At 40.4% G+C, this 17,034-nt stretch overlaps 2 protein-coding genes across 9 annotated transcripts in view; both read left to right on the top strand.

The window, feature by feature from the left end:
- Positions 1 to 347: 347 nt before the first annotated feature.
- Positions 348 to 11,862, top strand: zfand4 (zinc finger, AN1-type domain 4). Of its 7 annotated transcripts, none has more exons than XM_026309259.2 (11): positions 348 to 407; positions 542 to 700; positions 2,104 to 2,415; positions 3,281 to 3,356; positions 4,057 to 4,124; positions 4,284 to 4,470; positions 4,909 to 5,053; positions 5,347 to 6,567; positions 7,070 to 7,124; positions 9,924 to 10,041; positions 10,708 to 11,862. In XM_026309259.2, exons 3-11 carry the CDS (start codon positions 2,232 to 2,234, stop codon positions 10,841 to 10,843), a joined length of 2,190 nt encoding a protein of 729 aa, XP_026165044.1. In that variant the 5' UTR covers positions 348 to 407; positions 542 to 700; positions 2,104 to 2,231; the 3' UTR covers positions 10,844 to 11,862. The 7 variants fall into 7 exon arrangements, 6 of the variants coding, with proteins under 6 accessions (XP_026165044.1, XP_026165047.1, XP_026165046.1 ...); XM_026309262.2 differs by having other exon boundaries at positions 358 to 700; positions 4,909 to 5,048; positions 5,345 to 5,364; positions 5,455 to 6,567; XM_026309261.2 differs by having other exon boundaries at positions 358 to 700; positions 5,347 to 5,364; positions 5,455 to 6,567.
- A 4,400-nt stretch (positions 11,863 to 16,262) lies between these two features.
- marchf8 (membrane-associated ring finger (C3HC4) 8) overlaps positions 16,263 to 17,034 on the top strand; it is a 69,156-nt gene continuing 68,384 nt past the window's right edge. For both annotated transcript variants that reach the window (XM_026309672.2, XM_026309674.2), the window contains exon 1: positions 16,263 to 16,356. The gene's annotated coding sequence lies outside the window, so the exon portion shown is untranslated. The remainder of the gene's footprint in view (positions 16,357 to 17,034) is intronic.

The raw sequence follows: 17,034 nt of genomic DNA, 5'->3' as shown, positions 1-17,034 counted from the left end.
TAATTTTATTTCATTTCATTGTAAGGTAAAATGAAAATTGCATGTGATTGTTAGAAACTTGTAAGAGATATTTTGAATGTTATTTGCAGGAGAATGGATGAAAGGATGATGAAGCGGCCCAAAACTCAATTGCTCGCAGCCGAAAGTTTCATGGAAACTGATGTTAGGTAGCCATGGTTACCTATATGTTACGCCTGTGATAATTCCAGGTATAGTTAATGACTTATGAGCGTAATTTAATATTTCTCCTGACAACTAACTCAGCCGTAAATCAAAATCACTGGCCACGGTTGAACAGGGATTGCGTTATATCCCACCCACCTCACTGTCTGTCAGCGATGCTAATTGGTTTAAACGTCTGTCAATCACATGAAGTGACAAAGGTGTTGCTCAGCCGTTTTTGACAGGTATGGTGGTGTCGCCAGTAAGGGGACTAGGGCGACCGACAGCGGTAGAGAGTCTTATTTATTTCGTGTGTAGTTTCTAGGGTTGAAAGTACTGAAATGCTAGTTCGTTTTGACCGTACCGTTTCCCTCGACAGCTCCACCGGATGGGACAGGACTGAGCCCATCGATGTAGCCTAGCTGCTTGCTAGCCAACCAGAGAGAAAGGTAGCCATTGTTTGAGTTGTTGGCTAACATGGCAACGAAAGCTAATGTTAGCAGCGTCGGCTAGACGGGCTTTACAACACACGATACTGGTAAGTTGGCTTTAAAATGGATTTTAATAGCAGGATTAGAAAAGGTTTGAAACTGCAGCGTCAAAACCTGGAGGTATACAGATTGTCTGTGTGACCTCCTATGCTAACGCTAGCCGCGGGGATTGTATTGAGACGTTTGCTAACTCCATTCATCCCGTTGTCAGGCAGCAGGCTAACGTTAACACGCCTCACCTCTTTTGTCAGGCTGGTCTGTGGTTGCTATTGTGGCCGTGCAGTCAACCAGTTTCGGGTACTTAATGATAGCTAAGTATAGCTCAAGGCAATCTGCGTCGACTGTAACCTGACGACCTGACCGTTTTCTTTAGAGAATGGCCTGTTATGACAACCCCTGAATGGATGCAGCTCAGGCCTCGTATTAGTTACTAACATTATACAGTAAACAGTGGAAACAGTTCGTCCTCAGTGTCCTGTACTTCATTTGTTGGGCGTCTGTGGCGCCTCGAGCTCCCGTCAGGCCCCAGCGACCTCCACAGTAAAGTGGAAACATGGAGTTTAAAGAATCAGTGTGTTGCGAGTGCCCTGGACAGCAGCTTGTGGACAGTTGTACTCCAAAACACATGGATCAGACAATATTTAATAGACATAAAGTATATTAATGTCATCAGCCTCAAACAGACATGTATAGTCAGCTGTCTTCAGGGAACAATCTGTAACCTGTAGGCTTATTCTTGTTTAGTTTCTGCTTTTTACCCTTAAACCAAAAGTGTCCTGGGTTAAATTATAGCTGTTGAATGAATAAAGGTCTTTGGACTAACTTGCCTCTCAAGCAGATTATATCTTGGAAGATGTTAATGAGTCAAGAGAAACAAGGTGATCTGTCAAAGGCTGTGGTCAGGCAGAGGACACCTCATACCACTGTTGGGCTTCTGTAACACACCTGATCTTGAATTTTGGCCAAGGCCTTAAATGCTGCACTGAAATTTTCATGAGTCAGTTGCAGTTCACTGCTGCCACTGATACATGACATTACTCTAAAACGTTTGCTTTTTGCTTTAAACATAATAAATTAAATTTTTATTACATGCGTGAGCATATTTTATGCTACTATGTTACATACAAAACTACTTCAACAGGTGCATGGCTCAGTTGCTATATACTGCATCTGTATGGCCCACCTAAGTATATTTTCCCAATCCAAAAAGATCTAAAGTCTACATTTCAGAAGTCTGGATTGATTAAAATGTCAAAATTCAGGATAACCTCTGGCTAATCTTTAGCTTGTGAATGTACATATCGAATTTACCAGTAAACAAATACATTCTCACCCTGTGAGATATATTCAGTATATAAGAGATACTGAATTACAAGATCAGGGAATGGCTAAACTTAGCAAACCTTCTAATAAGGCGCACTAATGACACATTGCTTTTGTTTCTACGCAGCTGTGGTCCTCCTGCATGATGTGTGAAGTTCGTGAGGCCAGTGAGCAGTGTCTGTTCCTCTCTTCCTCATCTTGGACCAGCTCCAGCTTTTCAGTGTCTCCTTGAACTCTCTCTCTCATCCTGCCAAGATGACTGACAGGAAGGAGCCGCCCTTCTTTAATGATGACAGTGTGGGAGCTTTTCACTATAAGCTCCCTTTCTATGACACTATGGAGCTCTTCATAGAGACCCTGACAGGGACCTGTTTTGAGCTGCGTGTGTTGCCCTTTGAGGCTGTCATTTCAGTCAAGGCAAAGATCCAGAGACTGGAAGGTACAAAGTTCACTAATGTGTAGTTTAAGTGTTTTAGTCTGTTGTTGTGGAAAAGTGTGTACATTTATTAAGATGGGACACTCGTGATTGAACTTATTATCCTTATTAGTTACTATATTTAATAGATGAGGTGTGTTGTTCCATGTATCATAACCCCATGGAATCAATTTTGCACAACTGCATCTTATTTCAACATTTGTTTTGTTTGTGTTGTTGACTTGGATCAGAACTCCTCTAAGCTTGCTTTGTTGCAGGTCAGTATGACCACAATAGCTCCATTGTTTGCAGCTGTTTTCAGTTTTAGTCAGAACAGCCTTTGTGTGCTCTGTGTGAGGAGGTGTGTCAGCCCGGTCTATGTGTTTGTGATTGAGCATACTACTCTGTAATGAAGGGCCCACTGCTCCCTTACCAACACTGGCTCACCTCCAGCACTGGGTCAGCTAGTGTGGACACAGAACTTCCTGACTTTGCCTGCATTCCGTCTCTCTCCAAGGAGAGCCTTTGTATTTATTAGGCTGTCATCCCCCTACTAGAGTTATTGTTATTTTTTTCATCTCATTTGCGGATTATAGACATAATGTAGTCCAACTGACCTTTATGGTGAGATAAGCTTGTAGTATGCAAATAGGCATTTCAAATTTGTTCTGTTTGTGGTTGTCAATGCATCTGTTCTGTGGTTTGCTGTTTTCAGCAATTAAATAGTTCTGCCTTTAGGGGGCAGAAATTACTCATGTTTTGGGCTCTCTAGATGCTTCTGGCAGGCCCTTATCCCCTGTGTGTCAGATGAGTGAATTCAGTATACGAAATATGAACAGGTCCTTGTCAACTTTGGATGTTTTCTTCCACCTTTTCTCTGAATGTAAAGGTATACCTGTTGCCCAGCAACACCTTATCTGGAACAATCTGGAGCTGGATGATGAGCATTGTCTACATGACTATGGGTAAATCTATTCCTCCCAAGCCTTTCTGTTCTTCAGCACGCTCATTAGAGCAATTCCTAGCAATATGGTTTGAAAACACACTGTGTACATTAAGAAACATTTGCGTGTGCACTTTAAAAGCTGCTGTGGCTGTGACTCTGTCTCATTTTAATTCAACCAGCTGTAAATGAGCCAGATATAAAGAACCACATTAGACAAGTGACATACTGGCCATATTTACAGAGTTTGCCCCTCCACTGTTGTCAGTTTATGAGATGCAGACCTCACCCTCCAGTGCTCTGCTGGTTGCAGAATGTGCTATTGTTATAAATGCTTGTCACTTAATTTTCCACATGAACAGCCTCTAGTGAGATCTTGCTAGACTTGCCTATCACACTGCAGCACTCTAAAACTTTTGAAGTTTTAGAAGAGGAGGGAAGTGTAGGCAATGAAACATCTGCTCATATGAAACAAATGTTCCAGTGGAATTCCCAGTCGTACACTTAAGTTCATCTGGAAATCATCCTGATCCTAAGAGGGCTGTTTACTTTAGATCAGAGCCTTCTTCCTCTGTCTCAGAAGTAAAGCATTCCTAAAAGTAAATATGTTGCCTACTGCAATTTCAGTTTCCTTCTTTCCTATTAAGATTTACATACACTAGCAGCGTGTTAGAATGCTATGCGTTCATTCTGCTGTATTGATCATCAGTCTGTCTTTGCAGCATTGCAGAAGGCAGCACTTTAAAACTGGTCTTGGCTATGAGGGGAGGTCCAATTAACACCAGGAGAGGTAAGGAAGAGGACAATGAACTGTACACTCATAATGCCTAGACAGTTTTACTTTATATCAAATATATGTTGTTTTATTTTGCTTTATGCATCAAGAAATTAAAAATGCTGCTTTCCGGTTCCAGCCACAAAATCCCCTCTCTCTCTCTACTTTTATCAGTGACCATGGAAGATCCTGTCAAAGAGGTTGCTGACCTGATGGAAAGCACAAAGGAAGAGGGTTGGGAAAAAAGCCTGGCCAACAAGCAGGTGACATTTGTGGTCTATCGTGAAGGTGACCAGCTAAACTTCTTCAGAGTGGTCGACAAGGGAGATGGCACCCTAACCCCTCTGTCCGAATCTCTGAGGTCAGAATTTTGTCATAACATCAAAGTAGTTTTCAGCACAATTCAGTTATATTATTAGCTTTCCATATGCTATGCACATAAAATATGGGGTTTGCTCACTTTGGTAATCATTAGATATATTTAGCAGAAACAGAAGTGTAAGCATTAAGTTCTGTGGATTGTGCAAGGGGAAAAAGAAGCACAAATGGGAAGCCAACTGGATGAATAAGTACAAATATATCATTATGAGTACTTACAGAGATTATTCAATGACAAAAGTTACACTAAACAGGGATACTGCCTTTGGGGTTGAAGCAGCAACATTTTTGTTTGGCATTTCTTACTTGTTTTTCTTTTTTTCTTTTTTTTTTTTTTTTTTTCCCCCCAGACAGCTTACTTTGATTACCAATAGGAAGGTGTTGTTTTTTTTTGGTTTTTTTTCTCTCCCATGTTTTTCAGTGGTGGCTCAGTGTACAATGTGTATACAGAAGAGGAGGATGGAGAAAGCTCTGCAGCTGCACAGCAGAACCTTGAAAACTCCATCACCATGAACAAAATGAAGCTGCTCAAAGCCAAGATGGAGAACATGAACCTCAACAAGAAGGTAGGAACCTATTGCAGTGCAATGTGGCCAGTGTTCACACAATTCCTTAAAGGTAGACATACTGTTAAAAATAATACCCTTTTTTATGTGTAAAATTATTCCATTAAAGAATGAAACCAAATTTAAGATGATAGAGCTTTTCCATTTTATTAAACTGTACTTGAGCTATATTTTTATGCTCCTTAATTATGCAGTGGGCTTAAATCAAAAGGTGAGATAACCACTATGATTTGAAGATGGGAAAAGTGCTGCATTGTATGACCTGATTGTATCGTTCTGTCTCTGTGCTCCAGCCGAAGAAGTCGGCAAAGGTAAAATCACGGCCCCCTGTCAGCCCACATCCCTTGCTAGGACCTTCTAGCATGAGACACCATCAACGTCTGCTTCGTTCACTCCCTCAGATCAACCAGTCTCGACAGTCAAATGCACAACTACCTCCAATCACTGACCATGAATCCATAGACCCTGATTTGTCTTCTGCTGCTCCATCCTCCACCCACTTGTCCATCCCTAGACGATCCCCTCCCTCTTTCTCCTCACCTTGTTATATGCTTCAGGAGGAGGAGTCGTGGGAGGAATGCCCTCCATTTGCAAAGATCCGCCCCCCTCCAAAAGTTTCACGGTTGGACGTTGGCAGCACCAGGTTGATGAGGGACTGTGTGTATCCTCAGCTCCCTCCATTGTGTACTAGAGGACCACCTGAAGCCACCTTTGATCCTGCTAAGCCTGCAGGGGAGGCAGTGGGGTTGGGTTTGCTAGAGGAAGCTTCTGGGCTGGTGACACAAACACAACCTGGAGCTTCATTTGGGGAACTGTCAGACCCTCTGAGTCTTGATGTGCATACCCAGCCAGAGGCAGGCCGTCGATCCCTCAAGGTTAGGGCTCAGCACCAGCTGCCACCCTCCCCTTCCCCACTAAGTAACTGGACACTTGGTACAAGTGATACTCTCACCAGCAAAGCTGATCGGACAGAGCTTGGTACATCATTTCATATTAGCCCTCCCTCTCACTTAGCTGCCTCTGCCTCACCGTCCACTTCCACCAGACCGCTGCCTCAACCTTTTGATTCCACTCTCTCCTGTTTACAGTCCAACATTCAAGCACAGTCTTCAGCACAAGTGAAGCCAGGCAACACATCCCCACACTCCTTATCAACTCATCCACCACGTTTTCGTGGTGTTAAAGTTGAGTCACCTGGCAAGAGGCCAGAGCTTATCTCCAAGAGGGAAGCAAGAGGCATCACTAAGATGGCCAACCAAGCCTTTAAGGAGCCACTGGGGTCTCTGAAAAACTCTGAGCTCTTGGCTTCTCTCTCCACAAGGGCTCTAGACAGCCGCAGCAACAGGGATGGCCATGGAGAGAGTCTGGGACTTGCAATGGCGTTGCCTCCTGCCACTGTCTCAGGAGAGGGCAGCCTTGGCTGCAAGTTGCCATCCATTCCAGCTAACAGGGTCTTTCAGGATGATAAAACAAAACAACTGTCACCAATGCACCGAGCTGCAGCCTCTTACATGGTAGGCACAGATATGTGTAATATTTAAAAATTTCTATCCATACATTTTATTTAAATTCAGTACTTGGACATTATGAAGGATTCACACAGACATGAAATTGTAAGGTATACATTATGTAAGATTTCAGCAAGTCACAGTATAAATTATTTCCAGTAAATTCATTAGATTAAATGGATTACAATAACAGCATACACATCACACAAACAAACTTCAGTGTAGATATAAATTTGGGTGGCTACACAGAAAACTGTTGAATGAACTCTGTTAGGCATATCTTTTCCCCTAAAGCCTTGTCAGTGTTCTTATTGTCTTTTATTTCTATTAGGACTGGTGGTTTTTCTTTCTGAATAACACTTGTAATTTTCACAGCATACTTTTTGGATGATGAGCACATTCTTAGCCAAAACCTTTTTGCTCCATAATATTATTTTTAAGAAGTCAAATTTTCTCAAGTCACTTTATGGATTTTTCTCCAAAATATTTCATATCGTTATTTTCCCAGGCCACCAACACTCTTGTATCAGCGGGGGGAGTCATGACTTCATTCGGGAGAATTGGTAAGGATGGCACACTTTTACGCTGGATTGCATGCTAGAGTTGTGGACATGGCATTGGTAGAGTTGGACTTGTGCATTTATGCTGGACTTGTACAGTACGGTATTTTTAGTGCTGTTTACCCCTATAGAGTTAATACACGGTAACCAAACAGTTTACAGAAGTATGACTATTAAAAGGTGCAGTCACAGAGAGTTTGTCTGTGAGCCCTACAACAAAGGACCACAAGAGTTTATGGTAAATATTCTACAACTCCAGAAGCAGCACAAACAAAAGAAGCATACTCACTCAGTACTTTGTCACCCACTGATATCCATTAGCCCTTCAGAAAGAATATGGATAAATACACGTGGGGCAATCCACAAAGTAGTAAGTACTGCGTTTTCTTTTATTACTTTATAATTTACTTTATCTCACATGCTAAGAATTTATGGTGGTGTTCAACTAAAGAGTTGGCTGTAAACAGCATTGTATTAAAAACTGCTTATGAATGACATTTCAGTCAATCCATGTTTTCAGCTTCCTTTCCACACAGTTTCCAAAGGAATATGTAGAAAATACAATAAAAATATCTTTTGGTTGTAGCCAGATGTATTTGAATTGGCTTCCAAAGTAAAGTATCAGAAAGGACAGTCAGACTTGAAGCCACTCTGTTATTGTGTTGACTATGTTCTTCTTGTTGTGCTGAGAAGTGACTCATCACCTTACTATGAGATTGGATGTGCTCTAGGCTGTGGTTTTTCCCAAGAATATGTCTATATTTGACTTAATTTATGCTTCTTTGAACCAGGACTTCTTCCACTTCAGTCTGAAAACATCCTCATAGCGTGATGTTCTGCTGTGCTTTACTGTAGGCATATGTGAATGGATATAGAAGCCTTTGACATTCAGGGTAAAGAGTTCAGTTTTTGGCTCACCAGACCAAATTTATTTGCAAAAAGTGTGATCTCACTTTGTCATCATTAGGATAAATTAGGGATACCCAAATCAATTTGCAATGATGAATCAGGACATAGTCTGCTATAGCTTTTAAATTCTTAATTTCTTGGTAATTTTCCAGATGGTTCTTGAAAGAGAAATATTTAATTATTATTTTAAGGTAAAAAATAACACTGTTTAGTTGGATACATTTTTGGCTACTAAATGAATGTTAAATTAATATTTACTTGGGTTTAGCTAGCATTCTTTCAATGTAAATGGGTTTTCCCTTCCAATTATTACTTCATAGTTGTTTCCAAAAAACTTTATTAGGAAAGTACAAATTTGTAGAACAAATCATGTTTTGGTTGGCTGTTGTTCATGGAAACCATTCTACTCCAGGTACACCATCTTTCACAAACATCCCATTGTTCTCTTGGCAGCAGTGATCGAACTCTAGAACAGCATTGACAGACAACAGGTAGCAGTTTCACTGAAATATCAACACTGACGGCAAGTGAAACAAGCTGAGATGCTTTAAGTTACAAAAAAGACTCTCTCTTAGTGCGCAGTGTGTATGCAGAAGATGTGCAAACCGTATCAGATCCTCCTTAGTTAATGAATAGGCCTGGGACTGGGTGCAACTTCGGACAACCCTCAGTTAAACATAATCTTATTCAAGTGAAATCTACGCAGTGGAATGTGGAAAATGTGAATGAGTCTGAATATATTTGAGCCCACTGTATGCCTATTTGGTAGCAGATTAAAGTGCACAAAACAATAAAAATCCAATCCCACGCCCAACTGCTTGACAGTGAGCTTCCTGTACCTTCATCACGGCGCTGTCACTTTTATCTGTATGTTCCCGCATCCCTAAGGCTCCCAAATGTAGCTGAGCTGCATGCTACCACAGACACGATTATCACGCCTGTAAGCTGACATGAACCACTGCTTACTGACTTTGGAAATGAACACTGTGACATATTTTCTAAAATTATGATTAGGCAATGGTTCATATGGTGAAGTTACTTCCTGAAATTCTTTTCAAATGGAAACATACAGTGCATGATAGACAATTATCTGGAGTATTTCAAGAAACAAATTAACTGCTGTTTACATCTAGTTTAATTGACTGCAAAAAACACACTTTATTATATACCAGGACTGAAATGAACTGTCTCTGTGGAGGAAAAAAAATGGAGGAGACAAATTTGACAGTGTGAATGAGGCAGTTTTTTCCTGTGGGTATCAGGTGGCTGACATTAAGCATGCATAATGCATGATAGGAAAACAGTTCCCTTGTTCTCAGTGGAATGCCAATAAAATTGGAATTATACAAAACAAAGTCAAATTGTGAGAACTGACAGGTTTCTCACAAAAGTGCAGTGAGACTGTAAAACATATTGCATTTCTGGCCACGCTCCAGTTTATCACCACAACAGATGTTTTGCCTTTTGATAGCTAGTAGAAATAGCTGCTTTCACATCACTGCTGGGGTGTGGTCAGAAATACAATATGACTGACACTGCTGAAAAGAAAGAAGTGCAATTTTTCACCCTTAAGTGATTCTGTGTTGATCTAACCTTTTATGGCTTTTGATTACCGTAATAGATCTAGCTGACTTCTGTGGAATGCTAAACAAGCACAAATGAAAGCAGAAGGCCTCAGCTGAAAGAGGAAAATGCAGAAAAGGTTGTAAAATGTGCTCTTTTATCCTCATTTATGTTGTGCTTAGCCACTGGGAATACTTGGCATGGCATCATTTAAAGAGAACCAAGCTACATGACTGTAGATTCTTGCCAAGCACTGATCAAAACCTTTTAACTAAACAATCAACACACTGGCTCCTATAAAGTAAACAAACATGTTTCCTCTACTCGCAGGCACTTCATCCTACCACCTACCTCCAGTGAAAGCTCCTGCAGGCAACAAGAAGAAGAGCTCAAAGCACTGCTTCCTTTGTGGCAAGAAGACTGGACTAGCCACCAGCTACGAGTGCAGGTACAAGAGCTTCCAGCATTTTCATCTGTGCTCACTCGCTGCCCATCATTTTTGCCCGTGCAGCAACCCTTTTCATAGAAATTGGTCTTTTCCTTGTTCAATATTTTGTCCCTGCCATCTCTGCAGTGAAAACACATCTGTGTTCACTGCTTGTTCTGCCACAGGTTATTAGCTTTATCAGTCTCTCCCCAAGATATTGATCAGGATCACTTCCCTCTCTTGGGCCTTGTCCAGGGCATACACATTAAATCTGATCTGATGCAATAGTAAGTAACTCTAATCTCTTACACCCTGGTCACTTGGAAAGGTTGAGTCATTTAGGGGGCAGAACTCTTGGCTGTCTTCAAGAGACTGTGTGGTCTCAGTTCTGTCAAATGGTAAAGTTTTGTGCTCATAAATGAAATAAGAAATGTGATATATGGGTTGCTCTTTTTTACTAATAGACAAATGAGACCAGAGAGATAAAAGGAAATCCCCCTCAAAGTGCTTTAGTAAGTTTGCTATAGAGAAGTTAAAGAGAGAATGTGACCCTGAACTCCCTCAGCAGAATAGTCTGATGACAGATGACAATTTCTGATGATGAAACTGAAAGTTTGTTTTTGATGACTATATGGTTTTAAGAGGAAGTAGGTTATCTTTTTGCTTACATTTATTTAAATCTTTCAGGTGTGGTCACAACTTCTGTGCCACCCACCGATATGCAGAGACACATGATTGCACGTATGACTACAAGAGTGCCGGACGGCGATTTCTGCAAGAGACCAACCCTCTTATCAATGCTCCCAAGCTGCCGAAGATCTAGACCCTTCATAGAACCTTCCCTTCTCACAAGGCACAACCTATTCTGGTTATCTATCTCTAGAGAAAGAAAGTTCTTATTCACCACTGTGTGCTTTTTATCAACCAAGTTGGCTTAAAATTTAAATAAAATATTCTGTAAAGCCAAGTGTGAACACAGGAGCAGACTGACATGGCACAGAACAAATTGTCACCTCTTGACAATGTGAAGCTGTTTCTCCTTTTTATCTGTTCCCTTTTTTTTTTCTATTGCAACAAAACAAAAACACCTGTGCATGTATGTAGGTAGCTTTTGCTAAATGTATCTGCTGCACGTTCAGATATATCCATTTTTAGTTTTGACTGCTTTTTTTTTTTTTTTTTTTTTTATAAACAGGTCCGCTGATGACTTTTCATTTGACAAGTCTTTGACAGATGCACTTTAGAGCTATCATATTTATATATTTGACTTTCCTTGTTGTGCAGGGGAAGGATACTTCAGTTTATGTGTTTGTCTTATCAAAAGTTTATCATCAAGATTTTTATATTCTGCACTCTAAATGTCTTTCTTACACAGGCACATACATAATGGCATCAGTAATGATGCGCAAAAGAGAACAATACACCCACATATTCATGAAATACTTAATATTTATGAATGAATACTACTTATTTAAATTCAAGGTTGGTTCTGAAATAGCAGGTATGCAATGTGTATAGGTGTGAGTGTCAGTTGTATTCTGTATGCCTATCAAGTAAACTGTATTAGGATTGGGCAGGTGGTTATGGTATTTATGATGTGTCTACAGTACGGTGGTTGCCATTAAAAATATTTTGTAAGTCTTTTTTTATTGCTCAGCTGTTGCAAAAACTTTAAATACTGGTATAGTATCTACAGGGGTTTGAGCTTAAAGTTTCTTTCCATATATACTGATTCATGTGTAAGCAAATGTTTAAAGTTATATACTGGTTATTTTTTTTAATTCATAAGGAAATGCAATTGACCCTTTCATTCACAGTAAACCGTGCTATAATTTCCTCTCATTTATTGGCAATGTCCTCAGGTTTTGCTGTTGTGGTTCCTCATTCAATGTTTGACCTTTACTGCTATTCACCCTTTGCATTTGTCATCATATTTCTGTTTCTTAGCAACAAGCAGGGCTTTTTTTTTTTTTTTTTAACCTGGTGAACATTTGCCGTCCGTCCCCCACCCCCAACTCTAGCCAAGAGCAGGACAAATTTAGTTGAGGGCAATATTTTGTTAGGTTTTAACACTGTCACCCTCTGTCACGGTCAGTCTGTGATCTTACTATGCTGCAATCCTCTCATTTCTTGTTAGGTACCTTAAAAAGTGTAGTTCATTAAAAAAAGAAATCCTCTCATTAAAATACATGCCAATGTGTGAACAGATAATTTGCTGTCTTTAAATGATAAGCAGTAAATATCGGCTGTCATAAATGGAAAACAAAGAATTTCTACATACGATCACTTTTTATTTTTTGGCATAAAAAACCAAATTGAGATTCACCACAGGTTGAAATTCCTATCACAGTCCTATCATAGTCCTATCACAGCTGTGATGGGACTATGCAGAGATAAATTGATCCCACCAGAACTTCTGCTACTGGTTTACATTTTTAAACACAGTGTCTGCACGTTAGTAATTGTGACAGTGTGAGCTTCAACGCTCTACTTTACACACACACGTGGAAAATACAAATTAATCCCGGATAGTGGAGTGTAAATAATACTGCAATCAGGGAATATAATAACACTGTGTAGTCACATAAATATCTTGTTTTTCTGAGTAGAAAGGTTCAAATAAAAAGTGGGGGTGAAGCTTATTATTCACTTTGCTTTCATTTTGGATGCTGTTCCTTTGAAACAGACAATCCCTGACCTGAGTCACGTCTCAGTGTTTTTATCCTCATTTTCCTCCTTCATGTTGTCTGGCTTTGTCCAAGATATTATCCAAGATAATTGGGCAGTCTAGCACATACTGCTTAGTCCCACTTGGCAGATAAATGCACCTTAATATAGAGAGGGTCATCTTTTTTTAAAAAAGATGGAGTATACAGTCATCTCAAGATTAATTTCAGGAGAGTACTTCATGCTTTATTTCAAATTTCTCAGGAAAGATCATTTTTAATTCCATAGAGGTTTTTGTCAATTCAAAGAATGTTTCTGACAGAATTTGTCACACAGCACACTGAAAGAGATGAACACAAATATATAAAAAAAACACATTTTTGAAATGAAACATTTGAAATGGTAAATATAAGACATCAAGGGAAAAAAAAAAAGTCAATTTTATTTGAAGTTCACTTTGTCCAATACTTTGGTTTTTGACCAAATACTTGCAAAAATAATGAAATTCTGAGCATTTCATTAAACTAATGAAATATTATACCTGCTTTAGCATACAGATCCTAGCATTTAGCATAAAGCTTTGCTGTGGCTACATCCAGCTCCACAGAGGTGCTAACATGGCTGTGAATTGTTTTCTTTTGCCCACAATGTAACAGGGATGAAACCCAAAATGCAACAACACCATTAACAGTTGTTTTATGTGGGCCCATTGAAGGACGCATTAAAAACCCATTATGTTTGATTTGTGATTGTGAACTTGGTGATCGTTTAGGTCCACCACTGGGAGGACATAAAACCTTCTGTAGCTCATAAGCAATTTGACAAGTGAAGTTACATCACAGTATCTTGACTCAGCCTCTGGTTGTTAACAAAAACAAAACCAGGGCGTGACGTTTGAAAGACTGTACTGAGTCTGACCGATCCTTTCTTTAAATGTGAGTCCCCTAACTTTATGAAAGTGCAGTAGCTCTTTAAGTCTGGATCCTTTTCTTTCTGACATCATAGTGTACCTTTCTGGGTGTATACAGGTTTTGTCTGAGTCGGGTATTTCATTTAGTTTTTTTCTTCAGTTGAACAGCCTTCCAGGGTTCCTGTGCAGTATATCACACACACACCAACCAAATGCCTATTTTTCTGTCTGGATTATTCAGTTCGGCTCCTGAAACCCTGCCAAGTACTGCAAGTCTATATTTTGCACAGGCTGAAAAACAATGCTTTTTCTTTCTTTTCACAAACATAGCTTTCAGAATGAGAATGAGGGCAGCAGTGGATGTATTCAACACTAAAACATGTACAGGAAAGGAATGGAAGGTTTTTCCTCCTAAAATCTATAAACAGCCACATGTTCTGTTCCCACATATACAAGTGTTATCAGCACATACAGTCATTATTAATGACTACGCCAAATCAACCTCTGGTTCACACTCTGAACTTTGGAATAATGCTTGCCTTTGTTCTAAAAATATGTGTGTACCTGTATGAAATAAGACACTGCTGCCTCACACAGTATGTGCTTAAGGCAGGAGAGTGTGATCAAAACACGTGACAGTCAAGCGATACCAGTCTGACAGGTTCTGTGTGCCAAGTAATAAAGGAGGAACATCCCACACCAAGGAGATCTTTGAAAAAAAAAATGTTTGTAAACTCCCTATTAACTTTTACCTCCAACCCTCTTTGTATTTGTTTCAGCTTCTCGTTTCTTATTAGCTTTGTCTCGTACAGTTAATGAGCCTTATCATGCCTGTTAAACACACTGTTCTAATGTATTCATAAGTAATTCTGTATATTTGTTGGGTTGGTTAATAGGGTTAGGCACACCAAAATGTAAATGACTACCTCTAGGTATCTGTCTGGCTGTGTTTCCCCACTTGTAAAAACGTAATGATTGGATTCATAAGTCCCGTAAATGTGGCGAAAAGTCTGTCTGACGACAGCTTTAAGTGTTTCACTTGCCTGCCTCTCTCCACATTTATCACAACAAGCCACATCCTAGTTCGTCCAAGACAGCCTGTATCTCTCTGACACAGAGACACATGCATGACAATTTTGGCAGACTCACTTCTGAGGTGCCCACTTTATCCAGACGGAGCACAGTGGCTCTGTTGTCCCACCCCAAGGACGGAGTGGCCGACTGTGCATCAGTAATAAGCCCAAACACAATGACAGGTTTCACAGAGATGGGGCTGAGGCTTTGAGTCAGCAGGGGAGGGAATGCATTCCCTTGTTTAAAAAGTGAGCAATAGGCTGCACTGCCAGTTAGGGTTCTCTTGGCGTGGCCTTACAATTCACTCAAGTTAGGATTGTCATACAGTACACTGCAGGGAATTCATAACCTGACATAATATATTTATACAAACTGGAGCTATTTCTCTGTTGGTCTATAACAAATCTGTTGTGTTACCTGTAAAGTCTATTGTTATAATAAAAAACATCTACAATAATAAATAGCCTAGAAATTCTGTTTATCATCATCACATCTTTAACTTTAAAGGAACAGTCTGGAAAATACTTAGAAAAAAGACTGATACCACTTTCATATATGGTTAGCCTAGCTTAGCATTAGACTGAAAGCTAGCATGAGTCTGTCTACAACAAAACTCCACCTGCCAGCAGCTCCAAAGCGCATTGATTTACACTTTATCTCATCTGATCTGTAGAAAAATCTGCTGTTTTTATTGGTTGCCATTTCTAGTATATAATATCTAGACGGGTCTATTAGCAGAAACAGAATATAGTGTTGACAAATATGTTGTCATTAGTGTGTGATCACCATAAAATACCAACTGTCATATTTTCTTAATCTTAGACTGAGCTTTTTAAAATCTACATAGGGAGTGGGTCTTCTTTCACTGAGGCTGCCATGTTGCACCGCCATGTTTCTACAAAAGCTCAGGATGGACAAAAAAAAAACAAAAACAAATCAAAAACTACAACAACAAACAAACAAACAATGGCTCTTGGCAGGGAATCTCATTTTGTTTTAAAGGTGCCAGCCACGTACACTCCTTCAAAAGGGTGCTCATTGGGCTGCATTCAGCAATCTCACCACTTGATGCCACTAAATCACATTTTACACATTGCAACTTTAAAGGTGCATAAATGTAGTTATGGGGTACTTGGGGGCAGATCTTAGCTCAGCATTCATTTAAAGCTACATTATTATTTCACTTAATACTCACTCTCCTTTTTGGTCTGTTCTAGTCTCCACCAGAACCAGGAATAAAATATCTGAATATCTCCTAAACGCTCCAATATGTTCACCATCTAGCTGCTATGTTTGTGTATCTGGATGATCATTATATTTGTCACTACCAGCAACACACTTTACATTACACCCAGTTATAAACAACTGATATAAGCATGTTGATCAGCAGATATTCAGGCTCAATCTTACATTTCATTTACCATCACTGTGTCATGTGGTAGGCTCTTCATCATCCTCTTCATCATCCTCTTCATCATCCTCCTCATCATCCTCCTCGTTTCTCCAGTAGTGCACAGCCCTGTGTGCGCCCGCGTGCGCCGCCTGTCCTTTAAATTCATTATTTCCTTTGCGTTTTTTTTCCCCACTCCGTCTTAACGCGGAAGTCGCTGACGCACCAGCACACACAGCTGCTCAGAGGGAGCAAAGAGATAAACAAAACATCGTCATTCGGTGCCGAAACAGTGGTGAGTGTGTTTCTTTTTGTGTCAGCGGGAATATGGACCAACATTTGGTCCAATGCAGTTATGCGTCCGTCCACGCTGAGCCTGCCCGTGTCTCGGCTGCACCTAACCAGGATTAGACCCAGCCGGAGGCAGCTGACGGTCGCTCGGTCTTGTCGGGCGGACGGACGTGCGTCTGGCTTGTGGTAATTTGCTTTGTATTTTGCGTGACAGCGGCTCCCCGGGTGGCTGTTGTGATTTTTAAGGTACGGGAATTGAGTTCACTGTGAGCGGTTGGTGCGCCGCAGCAAAAACCAACGACGCGTTTGGTGTCAGCTGCTGCTGTTCCTTTATTGTTGGGCTTTGTACAGACAGCATGAGGAGACGTTATGTTGTCTGTGTCCGGCCAAACCTTTCCTTAGTTCTTCCACTCAGACTGCTGTGGAATAAGATGGGACGGGGAGATATAATCTATTTTAATCCGAGGGGGTTGATCATTGGCGTATTAAGCTTTTACCATTTCTTCCCATCGCCTTAGCTCCAGGATGCTTTCCCTTGAATATGAGTAAACCAGGGGGTCACAGCACCCTGTCCCCTCTGAGTTTACCATGATCGATATCATATTGATCGGGATGGCAATGCTCAGTTTGTCCTGATGGACCACAGATGTAATCGCAGCAGTTTTCACGTGTACTGGAGCCT

The sequence above is a fragment of the Mastacembelus armatus genome, chromosome 15 (genome assembly GCF_900324485.2).
Source record: "Mastacembelus armatus chromosome 15, fMasArm1.2, whole genome shotgun sequence".
NCBI classification, from domain to species: domain Eukaryota; kingdom Metazoa; phylum Chordata; class Actinopteri; order Synbranchiformes; family Mastacembelidae; genus Mastacembelus; species Mastacembelus armatus.
The sequence above is the reverse complement of the archived record's forward strand: the minus strand, read 5'-3'. Positions and strand labels throughout refer to the sequence as shown.

What these genes read in the sequence shown, in the direction of transcription:
- zfand4 (XM_026309259.2), top strand. Translation starts at nt 2,232, where the DNA reads ATGACTGACAGGAAGGAGCCGCCCTTCTTTAATGATGACAGTGTGGGA. An exon ending in TCCAATTAACACCAGGAGAG is followed by an intron (nt 4,125 to 4,283) that starts GTAAGGAAGAGG and finishes TACTTTTATCAG; the next exon opens with TGACCATGGAAGATCCTGTC. An exon ending in GAGCTGCAGCCTCTTACATG is followed by an intron (nt 6,568 to 7,069) that starts GTAGGCACAGAT and finishes TTATTTTCCCAG; the next exon opens with GCCACCAACACTCTTGTATC.